The sequence below is a fragment of the Stylophora pistillata genome, chromosome 8 (genome assembly GCF_964205215.1).
Source record: "Stylophora pistillata chromosome 8, jaStyPist1.2, whole genome shotgun sequence".
NCBI classification, from domain to species: domain Eukaryota; kingdom Metazoa; phylum Cnidaria; class Anthozoa; order Scleractinia; family Pocilloporidae; genus Stylophora; species Stylophora pistillata.
Genome location: NC_142526.1, coordinates 19957156 through 19975001, shown reverse-complemented (window position 1 = coordinate 19975001; position 17846 = coordinate 19957156). Strand labels below are relative to the sequence as shown.

The 17846-nt window shown below is 39.0% G+C and overlaps 2 protein-coding genes across 3 annotated transcripts; both read right to left on the bottom strand.

Annotated features, from left to right (window-relative positions):
- Nucleotides 1-1255: 1255 nt before the first annotated feature.
- On the bottom strand, nt 1256-17143 carry LOC148725387 (uncharacterized). The gene is made up of 12 exons (XM_088731491.1): nt 17113-17143; nt 15870-15923; nt 15398-15490; nt 13066-13145; nt 12308-12932; nt 11864-11984; nt 11300-11526; nt 9151-9244; nt 5009-5049; nt 4527-4623; nt 4176-4275; nt 1256-1763 (listed from the first exon to the last, which is right to left on the bottom strand). The coding sequence occupies exons 1-12, from the start codon at nt 17141-17143 to the stop codon at nt 1731-1733; spliced, it is 1596 nt and encodes a 531-aa protein (XP_088587617.1). The 3' UTR covers nt 1256-1730.
- Nucleotides 4875-10889, bottom strand: LOC148725388 (tyrosine kinase receptor Cad96Ca-like). 2 transcript variants are annotated; one of them, XM_088730800.1, is made up of 8 exons: nt 10342-10889; nt 9684-9719; nt 9151-9244; nt 8875-8942; nt 8202-8393; nt 7144-7310; nt 6188-6355; nt 4875-5049 (listed from the first exon to the last, which is right to left on the bottom strand). In XM_088730800.1, exons 4-7 carry the CDS (start codon nt 8912-8914, stop codon nt 6275-6277), a joined length of 480 nt encoding a protein of 159 aa, XP_088586926.1. In that variant the 5' UTR covers nt 8915-8942; nt 9151-9244; nt 9684-9719; nt 10342-10889; the 3' UTR covers nt 4875-5049; nt 6188-6274. The 2 variants fall into 2 exon arrangements, with proteins under 2 accessions (XP_088586926.1, XP_088586927.1); XM_088730801.1 differs by having other exon boundaries at nt 4877-5049; nt 8891-8942.
- Nucleotides 17144-17846: the final 703 nt, after the last annotated feature.

Genomic DNA, 17846 nt, shown 5'->3' with positions numbered 1-17846 from the left:
TTGACTACCAGCCTTACTCGCGTAAATATCGCATCCAACAGGGTTGATGGCTGATGAACCAAGCCAACTGAGTCGTATAATAATGGCTTACACTTTTAGACTCTTGCCTGCTATGCTTTGTTCACTTATACTGACTTGCGCCAGAGATATCGTCGGTCTGCGCTATTGTACAGACGCAGTAGTATGTTAGTATAATAGTCATAATGGTACTACGTATAGTTGTAAAGTGGCTGTCATGAAGAGCTGCATGACTGTCTTGCTACGCATCAACGGGTGTAAAGCTGGAATAAGGTACAAGAGAAATTCTCGACATACTATTAATTAATACCAAGTTTAATTCATTACGCACAGAACTTGAACCAATACATTTTTCATTAAATTCCTTAGAAAAAAGCTTTCCATTAAAAGAAGAAGCTTTTCTTAGCTTGAAAGAAAAGCTTAACATGTTATCTAAAATTCCCACATGCTTATGGTATTATGCAGTCTTAAGGCTTGGTAAGGACTCTATGAACGTTTGATATTTTTTCTACTCTTTTAACAGGTCGAGAATGTTCACTGAAAACCATAATAGATGGGATTTTATTTGAAAATTACCAAGGTCTTCTGTAAAGGAGAATGCAGGAGCAAGATCAGCACTGTCTATGTAAGCCGGGTAGGTTTGCAAGTAGAGAAGGAAAGGGGACGGGTGGCATTAAACGGTTACGAATTGTAAGGTCAGAAGTCACAGATTTTAGATGGAACGTTTGAACGCATTTTGGCGATGTTGTGTATACTGCTCCGCTGTGTGCCCTTTCAAATCTATCATCTGGCGCAAAGTAACAACGAGTTATCTTAAATCAGAAGGCGAAAGTGGTTACTATAGAAGAAAGGTGACTTCCGTAAATGCAACAAAAAAAGAAACAATTTTTCCAAAATTAACAGCAAACGTATGCAGTGCACAATTATTAAGAAAAGTTTAGTACTAGACAGAAACGCAAAAAAAGAGGCAACTGTGGGAACATTGTTAGAAATAAAACCTTTGTTTTACAAGCTGAGCAGTCCAAGCTGTCATAGTTTATTCTGGTGCATTAAGGATGAAAAGAAGGATTCTCCTGGATGGGGTTCTAGTAACTTAGAAGTCTATAAAGGCCAATCCTGTTCGCTGATACTAACCATACTACCAGAAAGGTAGTGGTTCTGTGAGGCTAAGTTCTTTTATGCTGAAGAACACATTTGCAACGGGGTAGGAACTGGAAACGTAATAATCAAATGACTGTTTGGTAAATATTTATTCCAGTGTATTAGCTATTGAGAGTTTTGCCGAAAAAAAAAAAAAACACTGAACGATGCAATGCGCGGTTGAACCGTCCTCGTTAGTCACAGTCAAGATTTAGCAAAAATTTTAGTAGCGCAACCTTTTACAGCAGTGAACTGTATCAACCAGATTATATTAGAGTATGTTTTTATACCCCGACTTAGTTGAACAACAACTTCCCAAAACAATTAGCTTAAAAAACGTTTCTGGATCAGAATTTCTTTTCATTGAATTTAAATCCGCACTACTCAGCTCTTTTTGTTGTCATTTTTCGTCCTGGATAAGATATTCTCCTATCTTAAATGCTATCTGTATGAAAATACTCATGGCCGCATTCCCCTTGCATTTTTACAGTAAGTTGTTTGAGCCTAACCCTTGCACATCAAAAATTTTAAACACTTTCCTTTTTTCTCTATTAAATCATAACTAAGTATTCCTAGTTGTCATAGCCCTCCAAGTTCACGTATACCTGCAAATGGAATGAAACCAAGACTTACTAGAGGCCAATAATTCAATACAAAAATTAATGATATTGATGTCGGTATATTCAGGATGGAGGAGGTCCAGAAGGCCATCAAGCAAACCAGCTCAGGAAAAGCCCCCGGCAAGGATGGGATCCCTGCAGAAATCTATAAGGCTGCAGGACCAGCAACCCTTAACGCCTTCCACAGCCTCCTCTACAGCATATGGGAGGAAGAGGACATTCCCCAGGAGTTCAGAGACGCCACAATCATCTCCCTTTACAAAAAGAAGGGCAGCAAATCTGACTGTGGCAACTACCGGGGCTATCACTCCTGTCTATTGCTGGTAAGATCCTGGCGCGCATCATCCTGAATCGCCTGATCTTCAACATCTCTGAGCACAACCTACCAGAAGCCCAGTGTGGATTCCGTCCAGGCCGCAGCACAACTGACATGATCTTTGTGGTCCGGCAAGTACAGGAGAAGTGCAGGGAACAGAATATGGATCTGTATGTAGTATTTGTCGGCCTGACCAAGGCGTTTGACACTGTCAACAGAGCTGCACTGTGGACAGTTCTTCTAAAACTTGGTTGCCCCAGGACGTTTGTAACCCTGATTCGTCTATTTCATGACAGCATGACGGGTCTAGTGTTTTTTGGAGGTGAGGCGTCTGAACCCTTTGAGATTACCAACGGTGTGAAACAGGGTTGTGTCCTTGCCCCAGTACTGTTTAACCTCTTCTTCGCCTGCGTTCTCAGCCACGCTGTCAAAAACATCGAGGACGGAGTATACATAAGGTACAGACTGGATGGATCTCTCTTTGACCTTCGACGCCTCAATGCTAAAACCAAGACAATTGAGAAACTGATCCTAGAGGCCCTCTTTGCCGACGACTGTGCCCTCATGGCTCATACAGAATCCACCCTCCAGCTCACTGTCGACAAGTTTGCTGAAGCATCCCACCTGTTTAGCCTCACCATTAGCCTGGGAAAAACAGAAGTGCTGTTCCAGCCCAGTCCTCTCGCAAAAGACCACCGCCCATCTATCTCTATCGAGGGAACGGAACTGAGGACTGTAGAGGAATTCAAATACCTCGGCAGTGTCATTTCCAGCGACGGCTCCCTTGACAAAGAGATAAACGCCAGGATCTGTAAGGCAAGCCAAGCCCTGGGCAGACTACGAGCTCGTGTGCTGAACCAACACAACATCCAGCAGTCTACCAAGCTCAGGGTCTACAAGACAGTTGTCCTCACCAGTCTCCTCTATGGTTGTGAGACCTGGACCCTATACAGAAGACACATCAAGCTGCTGGAGCGCTTCCACATGCGGAGCTTGCGCTCAATCCTGGGCATCAAATGGCAGGACATGATCACAAACCTTGAGGTCTTGAACCATGCAGAAATCACCAGCATTGAGGCTATGATTCTCAAAGCCCAGCTCAGATGGACGGGGCACAAGTAGTTAGTTAGTTAGTAAGTTAGTTAGATTACTCAGTTAGGTAGTTAGGTAGTTGTTTTATTTTCCCATGTAATTGCAGTGAAATGGAATAAATTAAATTAATATCATCCGAATGGACAGTGATAGAATCCCAAAGCAACTCCTCTACGGAGTGCTCAGTAAGGGAAAGAGAAAGCAAGGCGGGCCACTGAAGCGCTTTAAAGACTGCATCAAGGCCAACATCGCCTACACTGGCATCGCAACAAAGCAGCTTGAGGAGTGTGCACAGGATCACACTGGATGGCGTGCATTGACGCGCGAAGCAACAAAAGCCTTCGAAGCACACCGGCGAGCCAATGTCACTGAGGCTCGCGCTAAAAGGAAGGCAGCAGCAGAGACACCCAAACCTCCAGGCCAGTTTCCCTGCTCTCACTGTGGACGTGTTTGACGTTCCCGCCTTGGACTCCTCAGTCATCAACGAACCCACCCACTCACATAGACATCATCATCGAGACCGATGGACCACCAAATTAAAAAAAAATTATAGTCAGGATTCGGGATAAACATTTTTAGTATCACTTTGAGAGATAAAATGCAAGGTGTGACAGGCCTCATATCAGCTGACATCCGCGAAACATCTTTTGAGGAAGTGTTTAGAAATTATGTTTAACTTAAAGTCCATTTCGCAAGAATACCTTACTTCCTCCAATTCAATATTACTCAATTACTGAATGCAAAGGGAAGAGGAAGGTGAAACTAAAGATAGAAGGATAAGAATACAATACATGTATCAAAAGACAATCCAGATGTACACCCCTTTCCATCTTTTTTCACAATTTTTTTCTCTCTTCCAGTAAAAATTTAGCCGAATCTTCTCTTAAGGCTATACTGTAGAAAGGTAAATTGTTTTTGGATCATAATAGTTCTCGGTATGACGAGGCTCTCTTAAATTTTTAAAAATCGAAAATCCACAACAAGCCAACCTGCACGTCGTCCAGAAGTCTTTTGGCTGCAAAACAAATCCAGCTGAATGTTGGTCTGTTTTCGGGCTGTTCATTCCAACGCTCCAACATAATGGCATGCCTACAGAGAAGTGTGAGGTGAGCCTTACAGGACAGTATTCTGAGATCGAGCTCAGTGGGCAAGCAAGTTCTTAGAACTTCCACAGCGGTGTAAGTTCACATTTTTTATGCTTGACTCCTAGCGTCCCTAGCCTAAAAGCAAAGTCGCTCTACATTCATTCCTAGATCTTTCCAATATGAAACACAGTGAAGAATGAAGATACTAAACACACAAATTGCTCCGACTCCAGTTTTGGCAAACATTTCACTTACAATTTCTCTGAGACGTGGTTCGGTTTTGGCTTGCGGTATCCACCCTCCAGCATTGGAATGAGCTCTTGCACACTCATATCAGGATATGGCGACCCGCCTGTTGGAGAAAACATCCGCTATCATCCTCCGTTTTCAGTATCCATTTAATATTACCATCAGTATTCAACTTATAGGAAGATAGAATTCTATAAAACTGTTTAAATCAGTGTTCACAAGGCGCACAGGACTGAACACATGCAATACCGATTGGGCAGCCTCTTTCACCAGCCTAACTTGACGTTTTTACACCCAATTCAGTTCTTTCATTGGCAAAAACTTATAGTTTGTTTTGAAGTCTGGGCATTGTTCATTTGCTATGTTTTATTTTTTATGCTTGTTTTAGTTTTTTTTTCTTTGTTTCATTGTTTTTCATCGTCTTTTTTGTACAGTGTGCAACGTTTTCATTCTAGAAAGAACGGTCCTTACTGATTGAGTTGACATACCAAGCGTAAGCAGTTCCCACATTACAATACCGTAAGACCATCTAGATAAAGGAGATCAAAATACAATTTTTAATCAAATGGCATTTAGTTAAAGGAAGATTAAATCAATCATTGCTGTTTCTAGATACAGAATTTAACAACAGACTTGAAACTAAAATGAAACTTTCGATTTCTTTTGAAAGCATAAGCACTGCATGATTACGTCAAGTAGTTGGTTGGAAGAGAAATATTTTGATATTATACTTGTCATGTCCAATCGATATGATATAGTGAAATATGGGCACCTGCCTAAGGAAGGATAATTTTTATTTGTCGCAAGCGTGTCTGTCTCGATTATTTGCCGGCAATGTATTAAATGTCCTTTAGTTTTTCTTCGCAGGAGAATCTGACTGTTGGGGTAAAGAAAATTTACTCGGTGGGGTAAAGAAAATTTACTCGGTGGACTCATAACATATATTTATATACTGCTTGAAAAAGCGCATGATGTTAAAAATCAGCTCTTGTTAATGGTGGCGACTGAGAATTTACCACACACGGTGTACCACCATTTTGAGCTTCAATTTATTCGCTCACAATAAAATGGTTTGAAAAAATTCATAGAATAAATAACTCAAATTTGTGTTGAATGTGGAAAAGGTAATCATAGCTTTTATTTCGAACCGAAGGTCAACAAGGAAAACTTACATGCCTGTACATCTCGCTGGAAGTCTTCGTTTTGGCATTTCTGAGGTTAAACAGGGTTTGCCAAGCCGTCGTCGCGGGTTATTTTTGCCGAACAACTTTTCTTAAATATTTCACTTTTCAGTAGCCTGTGGAGGCTTACACCTTTTGCTTTTGAATTTTAGTGTGTATTTTGACATTCAACCACACGACAGTTCACTTCATTTCAATTATGAGGAGTATTAGAAATTGTTTTCACAAAGGTCAAAGTGGTCAACAAGGACAAAGCGCAGAACAAAGTTTGACTATTGATACGTCACAACTGACGTAATATCCAAGATGGCGTTTTTCTAACCACGAAAGTTGTAAAAATGGCCAACTTTTAAACGCTCTTGTCGCTAATACAAAGAAAGCTGGACGAAATGGCAGTTATTTTCAAACTCCTGAGGAAAAAAGTCTCCTAATTGTCAGTTAACTTTTTCCAGACCGTAATTACCCTTTAAACAGTACATTTCTCACCTTCATTGATGCCAAATAACCCATACCATCAGCAATCATCAATGCAAAAGACAAGAAGTCTTTTTCATTTAGTGCTGAACTTGGTCCCTATTCTCCTGTGTTATATGTGTCCTCAATTCCTCTGCTCTTACGCAGGTATCCTAACAAATCCCCATATGGCAGATACTCCTAAACGATAAACACAGGATCTGAAATTTTGAAAGAATACTGATCGCTTCTAAGTGGACAAGATTAAATAAGAGTCCCCGTAAAAGGGCTAACATTAACTGTTTTCAAACCTATCGGTTTAACTTTGAAAAGCGTCTTCAGGAAAGTTTCGCGAACAATTGTGCATCTCAAGATTGGATCTTTCATTCATTTGTTCTTCATCACTTAAACGGTTGTCATTTATACAACTACGTTTGGTGCTGTGTCATTTGTATAAAACTAGACCTTATGGCTTTTTGCAAGTCTCGCGCCTACTTGGAAAGCCATTTGGTTGGTAACTATTATTATTATTATCATCGTTAGTATTATCAATATTATCATTAGTAGTAATAGTAGTGCTAGTAGTAGTCTTTTTTGTATAAGAGATATTTTACAACCAAATTGCGGGATTCCCAAGTTATTAGGGCAAACTGGTTTGACCACTTTAGTCTAACAATATTGAGTATAGAAAGTTGACTTCATAGAAATTCTCCCAAAGTTTAATGGTCCTAACTTTCTTCCAAATGGTATGATGATCAACCATATCCCGATGGCGAAAGAAGAGAGAAAGAGGCATCGACCTCTGAAAGATTACATGACAGACCAGAGAAAATTCATCGGAATGCAAAGTATAGTGTCGACGAAAACAAATACAAGAAAGAGAAAACAAAGAAGACGTATTTGGAGAGGGAGAAGAGGAGGACGGAAATGATTTCCATGATTGCTATACAAGCTATCATTAACATAACTTATAAAAAAGATCAACAAACCAAAAATATGAACAGCAAAACGAAAATATAATAGGAAGACACCATGAACAAAGCACCATTCTCTATACAATGACCAATGAGATCCACGACGTGCGGATGAGCACTCAGAGATTTCATAACTTCCAACTCCTTCATGATGCTCTCTAGGTCCACCGTTTCGGCGTTCTCTGAAACAGGTTAAAACGAAGACACGCTAAAAAGTTGCCGTTACACTTTAGGTGTATTCGCGTTCGTGAAGTAAGATATTATCAAGTCGTGCCCGTTTCATTGTCAATTGCTGACCCTTAGGACAGGAAATGATAAATGATTTCATTGAAACATAATGACAATTTTTTTAATTAACCATAATCAAATATAAATCTTTACTTATTTACTGTGCAACCAATAAGACAACCGTTTGGCTAATCCACCACAATACCGACTTATCAGATTACCTTTGTTGTAAACACTCTAGACGGGAAGGAAGGCGGCGAGAATCTCTATTTTTAAAGATAAAGTAACGAATCTGTTTTTCACTGGAGTTTTTAATGCGTTGCTTAAAAATTTTAAAGGCGTAGATAAAAAAAAGTGTGTCTTGACTAATAGATATCAGCGGAGGCTACTCATAGGAGACAACCGTTAAAGAAAACTTCCGAGTGTAACTGAAACATTCCACAGATTTTCGATCCAGACTTTGCCATGTAATTTTTTTTTACAATTGTTATTTTTTTTTCATATTTCATGTTGGAGTGTTTTTTTATTTCACTTTAATTCGTTTTGTTGTTTTGTTTACTTCTTTAAGATATGATAAGAGTGCCAGACAAAGTATTTGGTGTCCCACAATACATGGAGGGGATATACGATTTATCACTTTCCGGGTTACATATTCATCATATAAATAACATGATTGTTTAATATTGTATGCAGCAGGAAATGGATATTATTCCTCTTTTGACACAATATTAGAGAAGCTGTATTATTATATTTACACTTCGATCTCTACATATCTTGTTCCCTAAATTAACTCCACTTAAATGAAATACAATGGTTAAAGTGTGGAAAGAATCGTAAAAAGCTACCTTTCAGGGATTTGACAGCCACTTGTAGTTGAGAAGGCTGATAAATTGCCTTGGAAACTTGGCCAAAGTTCCCGGTCCCAAGCAATTTTATGAGCTTTAGTTGTGTGCGATCGAGCTCAAAACCGTCCCAAATTTCATTTGTGGTTTGGTCTTCAACCACAACCAGAGGGCATTCAGGAAGCATTGGTACAGCTAGAAAAAAGACATAGAACAGGATACATTATTTCGCCGCCATTAAAGTTAAACAATCGAAATTATTGAAAGTTTGGGTTAAAAAAGTCGCCCTTAAAATCGAACCAAGTGCCCCCTTCACGCCGAAGCGATAAAGGACATGCTGAGGTAGGGGAACTTAGAACCCTCCCATTTGACTCGCCTCTTCCACGAGAACGTTAATACTAGGTACACCCGTTCTAAAGAAGAGGGAAGTTTTACGTACGCAACTGTAGTTGTGATTGGCTTTTAAATCATCATCAACGTCATTATTATCATTAAATTTTATTATCAGTGCCATCATTATTATCATAATTATTGTAATTATTATGATCACCCTAAACTTGTATCATTTTCATCATTGCTACTATCTTTCATTATGATGATTATCATGAATGAAATATTTCTAAGTTAGATAAAAGATACTGTACTTCATTTGATATGGATAACGATAGACATTTACTGTCGTACTCTCTGACCTCTGAATAAGCCGTCAATTGCATATCATTTTCTTGTCTTCGACAGCGCCATCTGGGAAGAGATAAAGATCAACCTGATACAAAAAACGCATTTTCTTCCTTTCTTTTCACCAAAACATTCTTCATTTTCTTCAGCATGCGCATGCCATGTTACCAGAGGCTCTGCTCGTTGTTCGGCGCAGGATTGGAAAGCCTAATTATCCAGTTTTTTCAACTTTTCAAAGTTTGTCAGTACGTGTTTGCATCTCTTCGACACTTACCTTTTGAAGGTGGAATAGCAGAGTAACGATATGATCAGAACTATCAGCCCCACTAATCCATAGATGATTTTCAGATAAAAAACATTTGTGGTATCTGTTAAGTGAGTTAAGAGATGAACACTTTCAATTGATAAGTTACAGTGCGGTATGTAAAGAAAAAAGGATTACTGTGATCTCCTATTAGAAACAAAAGTATAATGAGTATTAAAAAAACCACGTGATCAAGTTTCCGCGAATCAAATAATGAATAGATTTATATATTTCAGCATTTGGAGGGACTCTTTAAGTTCAAGACTCCTTTGGTGGAAAGATTTCACTTGCTGGGCTTTGATTAAAAGAAGAGTAATGTATCTTAGATCTGTGTCTCACAAGTTCAAAAACAAATAGTATATAAAGATGAACTTAAAGTATCAGCAACCCTTCGTTATATGACAGAAAATAGATGATACTACAAAAAATTTTCAAGGTTCTGAGAGCGCTAGCCAAAGCAAATTTGCTGTTTTAAAGTTTTTGGTGTTAAATGAGTGATCTACCTTTTTCCAATTTGGCGGAGATTGTCTTAGAAGAGGCTACAAAAAGATGGGAGAAGGTCGTTAGTAGCTGATCAGAGCTTAGCTGTCAAATTAAAATTCCTTGCAAAATTATAAGTGAGTGAAAGTTAATAAAAATGTTCCTAGCTTACGGAAATCCCAGTTCAATATTTTGTTTCCTTGTAGCAGGTAGTTGAAATGGCTTTCACGATCTGTGGCCCGCATCACGCGCAAATTACTAGAGGCCGATTATTCAAAAACGAGGTTTAGACTGCTTTTAAGAAAAACTTTGTACAACCGATGTTTTGTCCATGAACATCAATTGTATAACCGTTCCTCCCAAAAGTTTAGAGGCCAGCCTTTTTATACTGGACAGAAGGTGCAGCACTGGAGAGGGTAAGCATGTGAATTAAGGAAGCGTTGGAACTGAGGTCTAAGCTTCAAAACTTTTACAAGAGGCGGAAGAAATCGTGAAGACTTTGATCTGGATTGTCCTTTGACAACTAAGAAAGTAGCAATCATATGCACGGCACCAATTATTAGTTTGACTTGAACTGCAAGGATTCCGAGAAATCCAAACAAATAGGGGTCTGTTCGATTCAAAGGAGCTGGCTAATGAAGGATAATAAATTTCAGATTAAATTGGAATTTCTTTACCTACCTTCCGTTTTTGGAGATGCAATAGTTGAAGCTACCTCTGCGTAAGACACGAAAAAAAGTTTTTTCCTTGGTGAGCATTAACTATAAAAGCTTGCTTTGGTGACACCTAGCTATACAATACCCTCGTTAATACTCAAATTTATTATCCAACTACACTTCGTAGAGTAAAAATAATGCCATAGACGAGTTCAAATATCACGCCGTATCTGTACTGTAGAGTGCCGGTTAAACAGGTTTTCTCGCATCGCGCAAGCAAAGAATTGAATTGTAGTTGCGAAAAAAAAAAAAATGGCGGAATATTAGAATCATATTTCCGACGACGAAGAGTCAGAGTGGCTGGCAAATATACATCCAAGTTTATTAGATGAATCGAACGAAGTAAATTAGCTAGACGACCTGGAAATTTCTTCATTTATTGAAGAAAAAAGAAACAGCAACATGACAACGCGCCGATTCCATTCCGCTTCGTATACTTCTGTCACACACTCCCCGTAAATAAATATCCGCGAAATTCGCCCGCACTAAAATAAGAGTTTGGCGTGTTGGATAATAACTTAATAGACGTTTTGTTGCGTAGTATCGCTGATTATTTTTACTCGTTATTTGTATTTTGACTCGCCCTACGGGCTCGTCAAAATACGGCACAACTCGAAAAAATACTCAGCGATACTACACAACAAAACGTATAATAAGATATATTTATTCATCATTACCGTCACTTTTTTTAATAGGCGTACACTTTTTATTCTCAGAAAACCAAGTTATTTTGTTTTCTTTTTTCTTCACTAAATGGAACAAAGATATTTGGATCGTCTTGAGAACAAAATATTAAAACAAGCGTTCCCTGCGAGCAAAACATTGCAAATAGTTCGATCCCCTCGAGTCACAAAAAGAGCAAGTTTAGGAAATGTGTAAGCTACATCCTTTTCCTTGTATAAAGTGAAAGTTCTACAACTTACCTAATCCGCCAATCATTATGTTCAGTGTTCTAAAATTTCCTTCATCTCCATATATTCTTTTGGCCAACTCACTCACTCTATTCTTGGCGAAGATTTTAATAGTGTAATTCACAAATGGAGATAGTCCCATCACTATCACGTGATTCGTTTCTAAACCTTTATTATTGGGAATGTATCTGACGTCACTTGAGGAATCCTCATAAAGACAGTTGTCCGCGTCATCAATACTACATATTTTTCGTGTGAGGCAGTTGACATCATAAAACACGTGCGTCTGATCTCCAGTTTCTACTGGAGACTGCCATGTTATGTCAACTCCAGTTTGGTTTACAAAGGCAACCTTGACATCCTTCGGGGTGGATGGTATGATTACGGGTATGAAAGATCGAACCTTTATTTACAGAAACTACAATCCAAACCACTGAAAAGACATATTTTTACCCATCAGCTTATGTTCATTAGAATAACGTGAACACAGCTCCGATAAATTTTAAGTTCTCAGAGCTACTTCCATTTTGGAATGATATCTGACTACTAACAAAAAAGCGAGAGTCCTTCCTTCACTTGTGATGCAAATGAACCGAAACTGAAGAGCAGATCTGATATTTGACCTGAGCATCATGGACATGAACCTCACCTGTGCAATTGAGACCATTCTGTTCGTTGTATTTTCTTTCTGGACGATCTGGAACAAAAGAAAATAAATAACGTGGATGTCATTCGACAGCATTAGAATTGTGTACGAAACGCTTTTTATCAAACCACTAACTTAAAAATTTTCCGCGGGGTACGTTTTCTCAAGGTGCTCCTTCCCTTGGCTCGATCAAGTTTTTCTCTACCACACACCCTGCCGAGTACAGGCCCTATCCGATCATACTTAATGTCTATGATCGTACTAGTGGAGAAAGAAATGATCAAGGTTTTGCTCTAAGACTTTCCTTAATCTATGACTGTGTTGCATGTAAGTTAAGCAAATAAAACCTACTAGTGAATTTGGTCATGATATACCTCTGCATTCTCCTCCTGCATTTTCCATGTCCTCCTTGCATACACAACTTCCCTGAAGTGAGCTGATGTTCCAAAAGCCGTCGCTTTGGCAGTCTAACACTACAGTTCCCTGATAATGAACAGCATTTATAACACATCTGCCCTCCACTGGCTCTGAATTACTCTCTGGAGCCATGGAACGTGGTAAGGACAACAAGCCACTAGTGACAGTGAATTCTGGGCAGAAGAAATAACTGACAATAACAGAATAAATGACGCTGCAGGAACCCTGGTTATGAAAAGCCAGCGCGATGAACCTTCCTTTCACTGGAATACCAACAGGTTTTGTTACTCTAGCATAGTCACCTGGGATCGGCGCAGTCATTTCAGAGATCTTTGCATAGGTGGAATTGTTTCCTAAAGGCTCGGGAGTCTGACGCACGTAAAAGTCGAAATGTGTTCTGCAGAAATCATCTCCGCCTACGCTTGCACAGTTTCTTGACCTGTACTGAATGGTAACGTAAACCTTTGTTACTGTACTTGGGACTTGGAAAGGGTTACTTTTAAGCCAGACGTTTGGTTGCTGGCCACGAACAACGCAACTCGCATACCTTGGGATCCCAATCCCGTTTCTTGTTTTTCGCCACTGTTCAAAAAAAAAAAAGAAGCAATGATTGATCAATGTTGTCTAAAACGAAGTTAATTCAATTTGACCCTTTTTCGCGACACCGGTACTGTCGGATATTTTTTACTTTATTCATCAAATATAGCCGGCGTACCCCAACAGGTCCACCGTTCGGCCTTGTGGTTGTCCAGTGAGTCCATCTTTTCAATTTTGTCGGCCATCTTTGTAGAATAACTATAAAATAAACGCGTTTCTTTGTTAGCGGTTTGCTCAGTACGTAACTTATAGTAATAGTAATGAGTGGGGTCCAATTTGGTCTGTAATGATACGAGTAATTAAAACTGAAAAATAGGACGAGCATGAGGAGGGAGTCCAATTATCTTATCATTTTTATGTTCACAGACAGAATTGGACGAAAAGCAACAGTAACTCGGCAAAAAATGCGTGGCAATAGCACGTGCTCACATAAAGTACTGTCCAATTACACTGGCAAGACACGCACTCTGTCCATTTACAAGGATGATGCGTACACTGTCCTGTTAGTGCTCAAATCAGGCTGATGATAACCAATCACGTTGGCAAAAAATATTTGTTTTTTGTGTTTTGATTGATAAAGCTTATAGTACAGCATGCCTACCAGATTAAGAGAAGTTTGTATTTTTTTGTACACACCGATTATTTAGGGAAAAAATTCGCTTATTTCGATGTTATGTTGCATACCCGTATGCCATGTGATATGAATAATGTGTAAAGGCCTTGTGGTGAATATAACCCTCGGTATGTTCAGTAAGCCACTTGACTTCAAGTTACTTTGTTTTTTCCATTTGCGAAGAGCACTGGTTCGGAATGTTGTCATTCCCGTCACGGGAAACAATTTCTGCTTTCTCGTTTTTAATTCGTGAATTGCACATGGGTAATGAGAAAAAGCGGTCCCTTGATGATCACTCGTTGGGCCTGTAAAAATTATGCAAATGATTCATGCTCTTTCCTTACTTTTGAATCCTCCATCCTCAACTAAAATAAGTTGTTTTAAGGTCTAAATTAGAAGATATATGCTTAAAGAAAACTCAGCCATTCAACAAACGATCGGCAACACTCTGCAAACCATGACAGATGACACTATCTTTGAAAAGTTGCTGCTCTTGAATAGTTTCACCATTTATTAAAACAACCAAAACATCGTTAAACGAGTCGCAATGTAGCAGGAAATTACTCACGACTACTAAGTTTTCTTACTTTTGTTGTAGTTTACTCTTGCACTGTTTCCACTACATGTCAATGAAGTCTACTTTTGTCGTCGCTTACATAGATCTTGTAAAACACGTTCTTGGCGGGAAATAATTGTGTAGTAATGAATTACTCACGAAAACTATGAACTTATGCACGTCTAGCATTTATTCTACTTCTGTTGTAGTTTATTCTTGCATTTTTTCAGCTCGCTTATAGTTTCTCTGTCACTTTTGTCGGTGTTCACATAACAAATTCATGTAAAACATGTTCTTAGTGGAAAATAAATGTTCATGGTTGAATTTAAAATGACTCATGTTTCATCGACTTACTGTAAATCAGTATTCTTAATATTGGTTGATTCAAGATTTGAGTTGGTACCGACAGAATACCCCCCTCGAGTAGACTGGCAGGTCATTACGTGGAAAAGTTATTGACTAGAAAAATAATTTATCATATCTCTTCAGCCAACTGAGTCAACGCGAAAACTGAACTACTGCTCGTACTCTAAATATGACAATCAACCACAAAATTCCCTAAACCAGATAGCATTAAACATAATCCAAAAGATGATTTAAGTCATCTGTCAATTCACGAGTTTACTCACAGAGCACTTCGACTTATTCATAGTACATGCATCTTGTACAGGGCACGTACAGTGATCTATCACGCATGTTTTGACAAAGCGGAATATCCTTTTGTTTCTCCAAATATCTCTCAGTTTTAGTAGTCTAAGACAGTTTTACGTTTACGCATATTTAACTTATATATTATGCAATCGATTCAGAATAGATTCGCTCGTAGCGTTCACTGATACATAATTTAGGGGAAATGTGTTTAGGCATATTTAACTTGCATTTATCATGTTTGCTTTTCTGACTATTTCACATCTCATACATTTATGCACCATAGCATCGAAATACGCGCATTCGATGTTTTTTTTTTCCACAAAGGACCTTCACAGAGGAAGGCTGATATTTGTTTGTATCCAACATCCACTGCATTTGATGCACAACAGGAAATTTACGTTTTTGCGAAATTTTGATTGTCGAAGCTAAGAAAGTATCATTCATTATCATATTGGAAACAGGAAATTTACGAGTTTTCTATAAAATGAACTAAAAATATCGTTCCGCGATAAATATCCTGTGTATCTGTTTCGCTGAATTCAAATACGTCATTGTTTAGTTGAAAACCGATGTAGAATGATACTGTGTGAAAATGGTTATTATAAAGGGTTTAGAAATTACATTTCATACCTTTATCCGCCGTTGAAAAGGCCAAAATCTGCAGGAGATTAATGATTATAATCGAATAGTGATCCATTGGCCCTGTCTTGTGCATTGAGCTACCTAGAAGATACGTATAAGATTAATTTCTTTATTTCAAAAGAGAAAGATGAATGATTTTGTCTGGTTGGTCGAATTTGCAGCCATATTTAAGAAATGACAGTTTTTTTCCAGATGGACATTCGGTTGTGAAAATGATTAATTCACTGACTTCCCTTACCATATTTAGGTTTGACAATCGACCGTAAACCTATAAATGGTCAAAATGTCAACAAATCGCCCTTCCGCTGATAAGGTTAAGTAAACAGCCAGAAATCGGGGACTTTTAAGTCACAGAAACTGAAACTTAAGAGTATACACTCTCGATATCCATATATTCTTCATTCTCTATGAAATTTTCAGAATTTATCGAGGCCTTCCAGGGTATTAGCTGGGGAGAAACCGAAAGAGCCATCGATAGTGATGAGTTCGGTATCACAGAAGTCGAACTCTTTAGCTAAAATGAGAAAGACAAAATAAAAGTTGTACAACAAAACGCAATGGGAGGCACTCTTTGTTTTCCCCAAAATCACGCGTCAATGACGCCACAAGCAAATCTACTCTGAATCCATTGATGATGATGTTTGTTCTCATTACATAACTTTTGATCAGAAGATTAGTCAGAACTGTCTCGTGGGTGTCTTCTATTCACCCAGTAACGCTTATTATTAATCTATTTTTCAGTCACTTAAACTTTTCTCAATGGCGACGGCGACATTCTAACGTGCACGTGTCATTACATTAATTGCCGGCTTCCTCTATTATTGCCAGTTCTACTTTTTGCTTTAGAAACCTTCTCTCGTATCGCGCTGTGATCTAATCATGTATGCTGGAATTCATTATGTTGGAAGGAAGACCGGAACTGGTGCTTTTTTTGTAAGGAGTAAGTTGGTTCGACTTGAGGGATGATCGAAGTTTCGCCTGGTTACACTGCACGCTAAGGTCGTGTATCATGCAGACCATTTTACGTTCAGCCAAGTGAAATGAGGAGTGGTTTACAGGATCAAAGAACCTGATAGCTCTGGTTCGTCATGACCCCTTCATTTATTTTCCTGTTACGAATTGTACCTATTGGCGAAACGTTATTAACAGTAGAATGCGTACGGTTGTACTTACGATTTACAACTAGAATACTTCTTATACTCGTTGAACTGATTGTTTACAACAGGACTGACCGCCAATGAACCTCAGTTAAATAGGCTAGATGAAGAAAGGAAACTTGCTAGCCTCCCACACATTTTTCTTTGCTTCTTCCGGCGGAAATTAAAATCTGCGCCAGTGATAACATTGTTCTGCGCTGTTATACAGGCACTGTGGGTACGTAGTGTAAGAACAATATAATGATGTATAACGCACTCTTGTGAAGTGGTGGGCTTGACTGCTTTCGAACAATCAAATTTGTGTCTCATAAAATTGATGTGCGCCTGCAATGAAGTCATCTGACGCTAAGTAACAATGAACCATATTCAACCTAATGACAAGTAATGATTACCACGAAAGAAATGTTGCTTCTATGAAAACAACGACAAAAGCAACTTTCGGGACATACCAAAAAGTATATGCGGATCACAATTATTAGGAAATGTTAAAGACCTAATAACAACGGAAAAAAGTTCCGAGGGAACTGTGCTGAAAAGAAAGCTTACGTCTTATAAGCTCAATACTCCAAGCTGCCATGGCCCATCTTGGCGTCCTAGGCATGAAGTGATTCCTCCTGTGGGAGGGGGGGGGGGGGATTGACAGTACGTGGCACCTATTTAGAGTCCCTGTTGAATATATGCTGAGTTGGAGTCAAGTTTTTGGCCAAGCATTACAACAAAGAAGGAACTCAGTAGAAAAGCAACAATCAAGGAATCATATAATAATCATAATAATAATCTAGTATTTCTGACCGCTTGCAGCCTAAGGCTGAATTACGGGTGCAGTTGAAGGTTGAGAACAGACGTCAGCATATCAGGCGCCTCTGGCAGCCACTTCAGTCTATCGATTTCATCTTCCCACCCATCCCACCCCAGGGGAGGACATCCATCACATAGTAATCTCGTGTGTGGGAAATTAACGTCTCTTACCCCAACCCTGCAAGAGACAGGACCTCCATTTATTCGTCCCTATCCGAGAAGACTAGAATATCTAACCATTTCTCGATGTTATAGAAAGGCAGCAAATTCTTCTCAACTATTTTAAGACCCTGAGTGTTGGTCCGGCCGGGGCTCGAACCCTCGACCTCCCCCACAACAGTCCAGCGGTCTATCCATTGAGCTAACCGGGAGGCGGTTATGAAATATCTTTTTCTGATTTATCTTTCTTTTATGATAAATGTCAATACCGTTACTCAAAAGATTTTCTAATGGGGACGCAATAATAAGTGAAGATTCCCTCA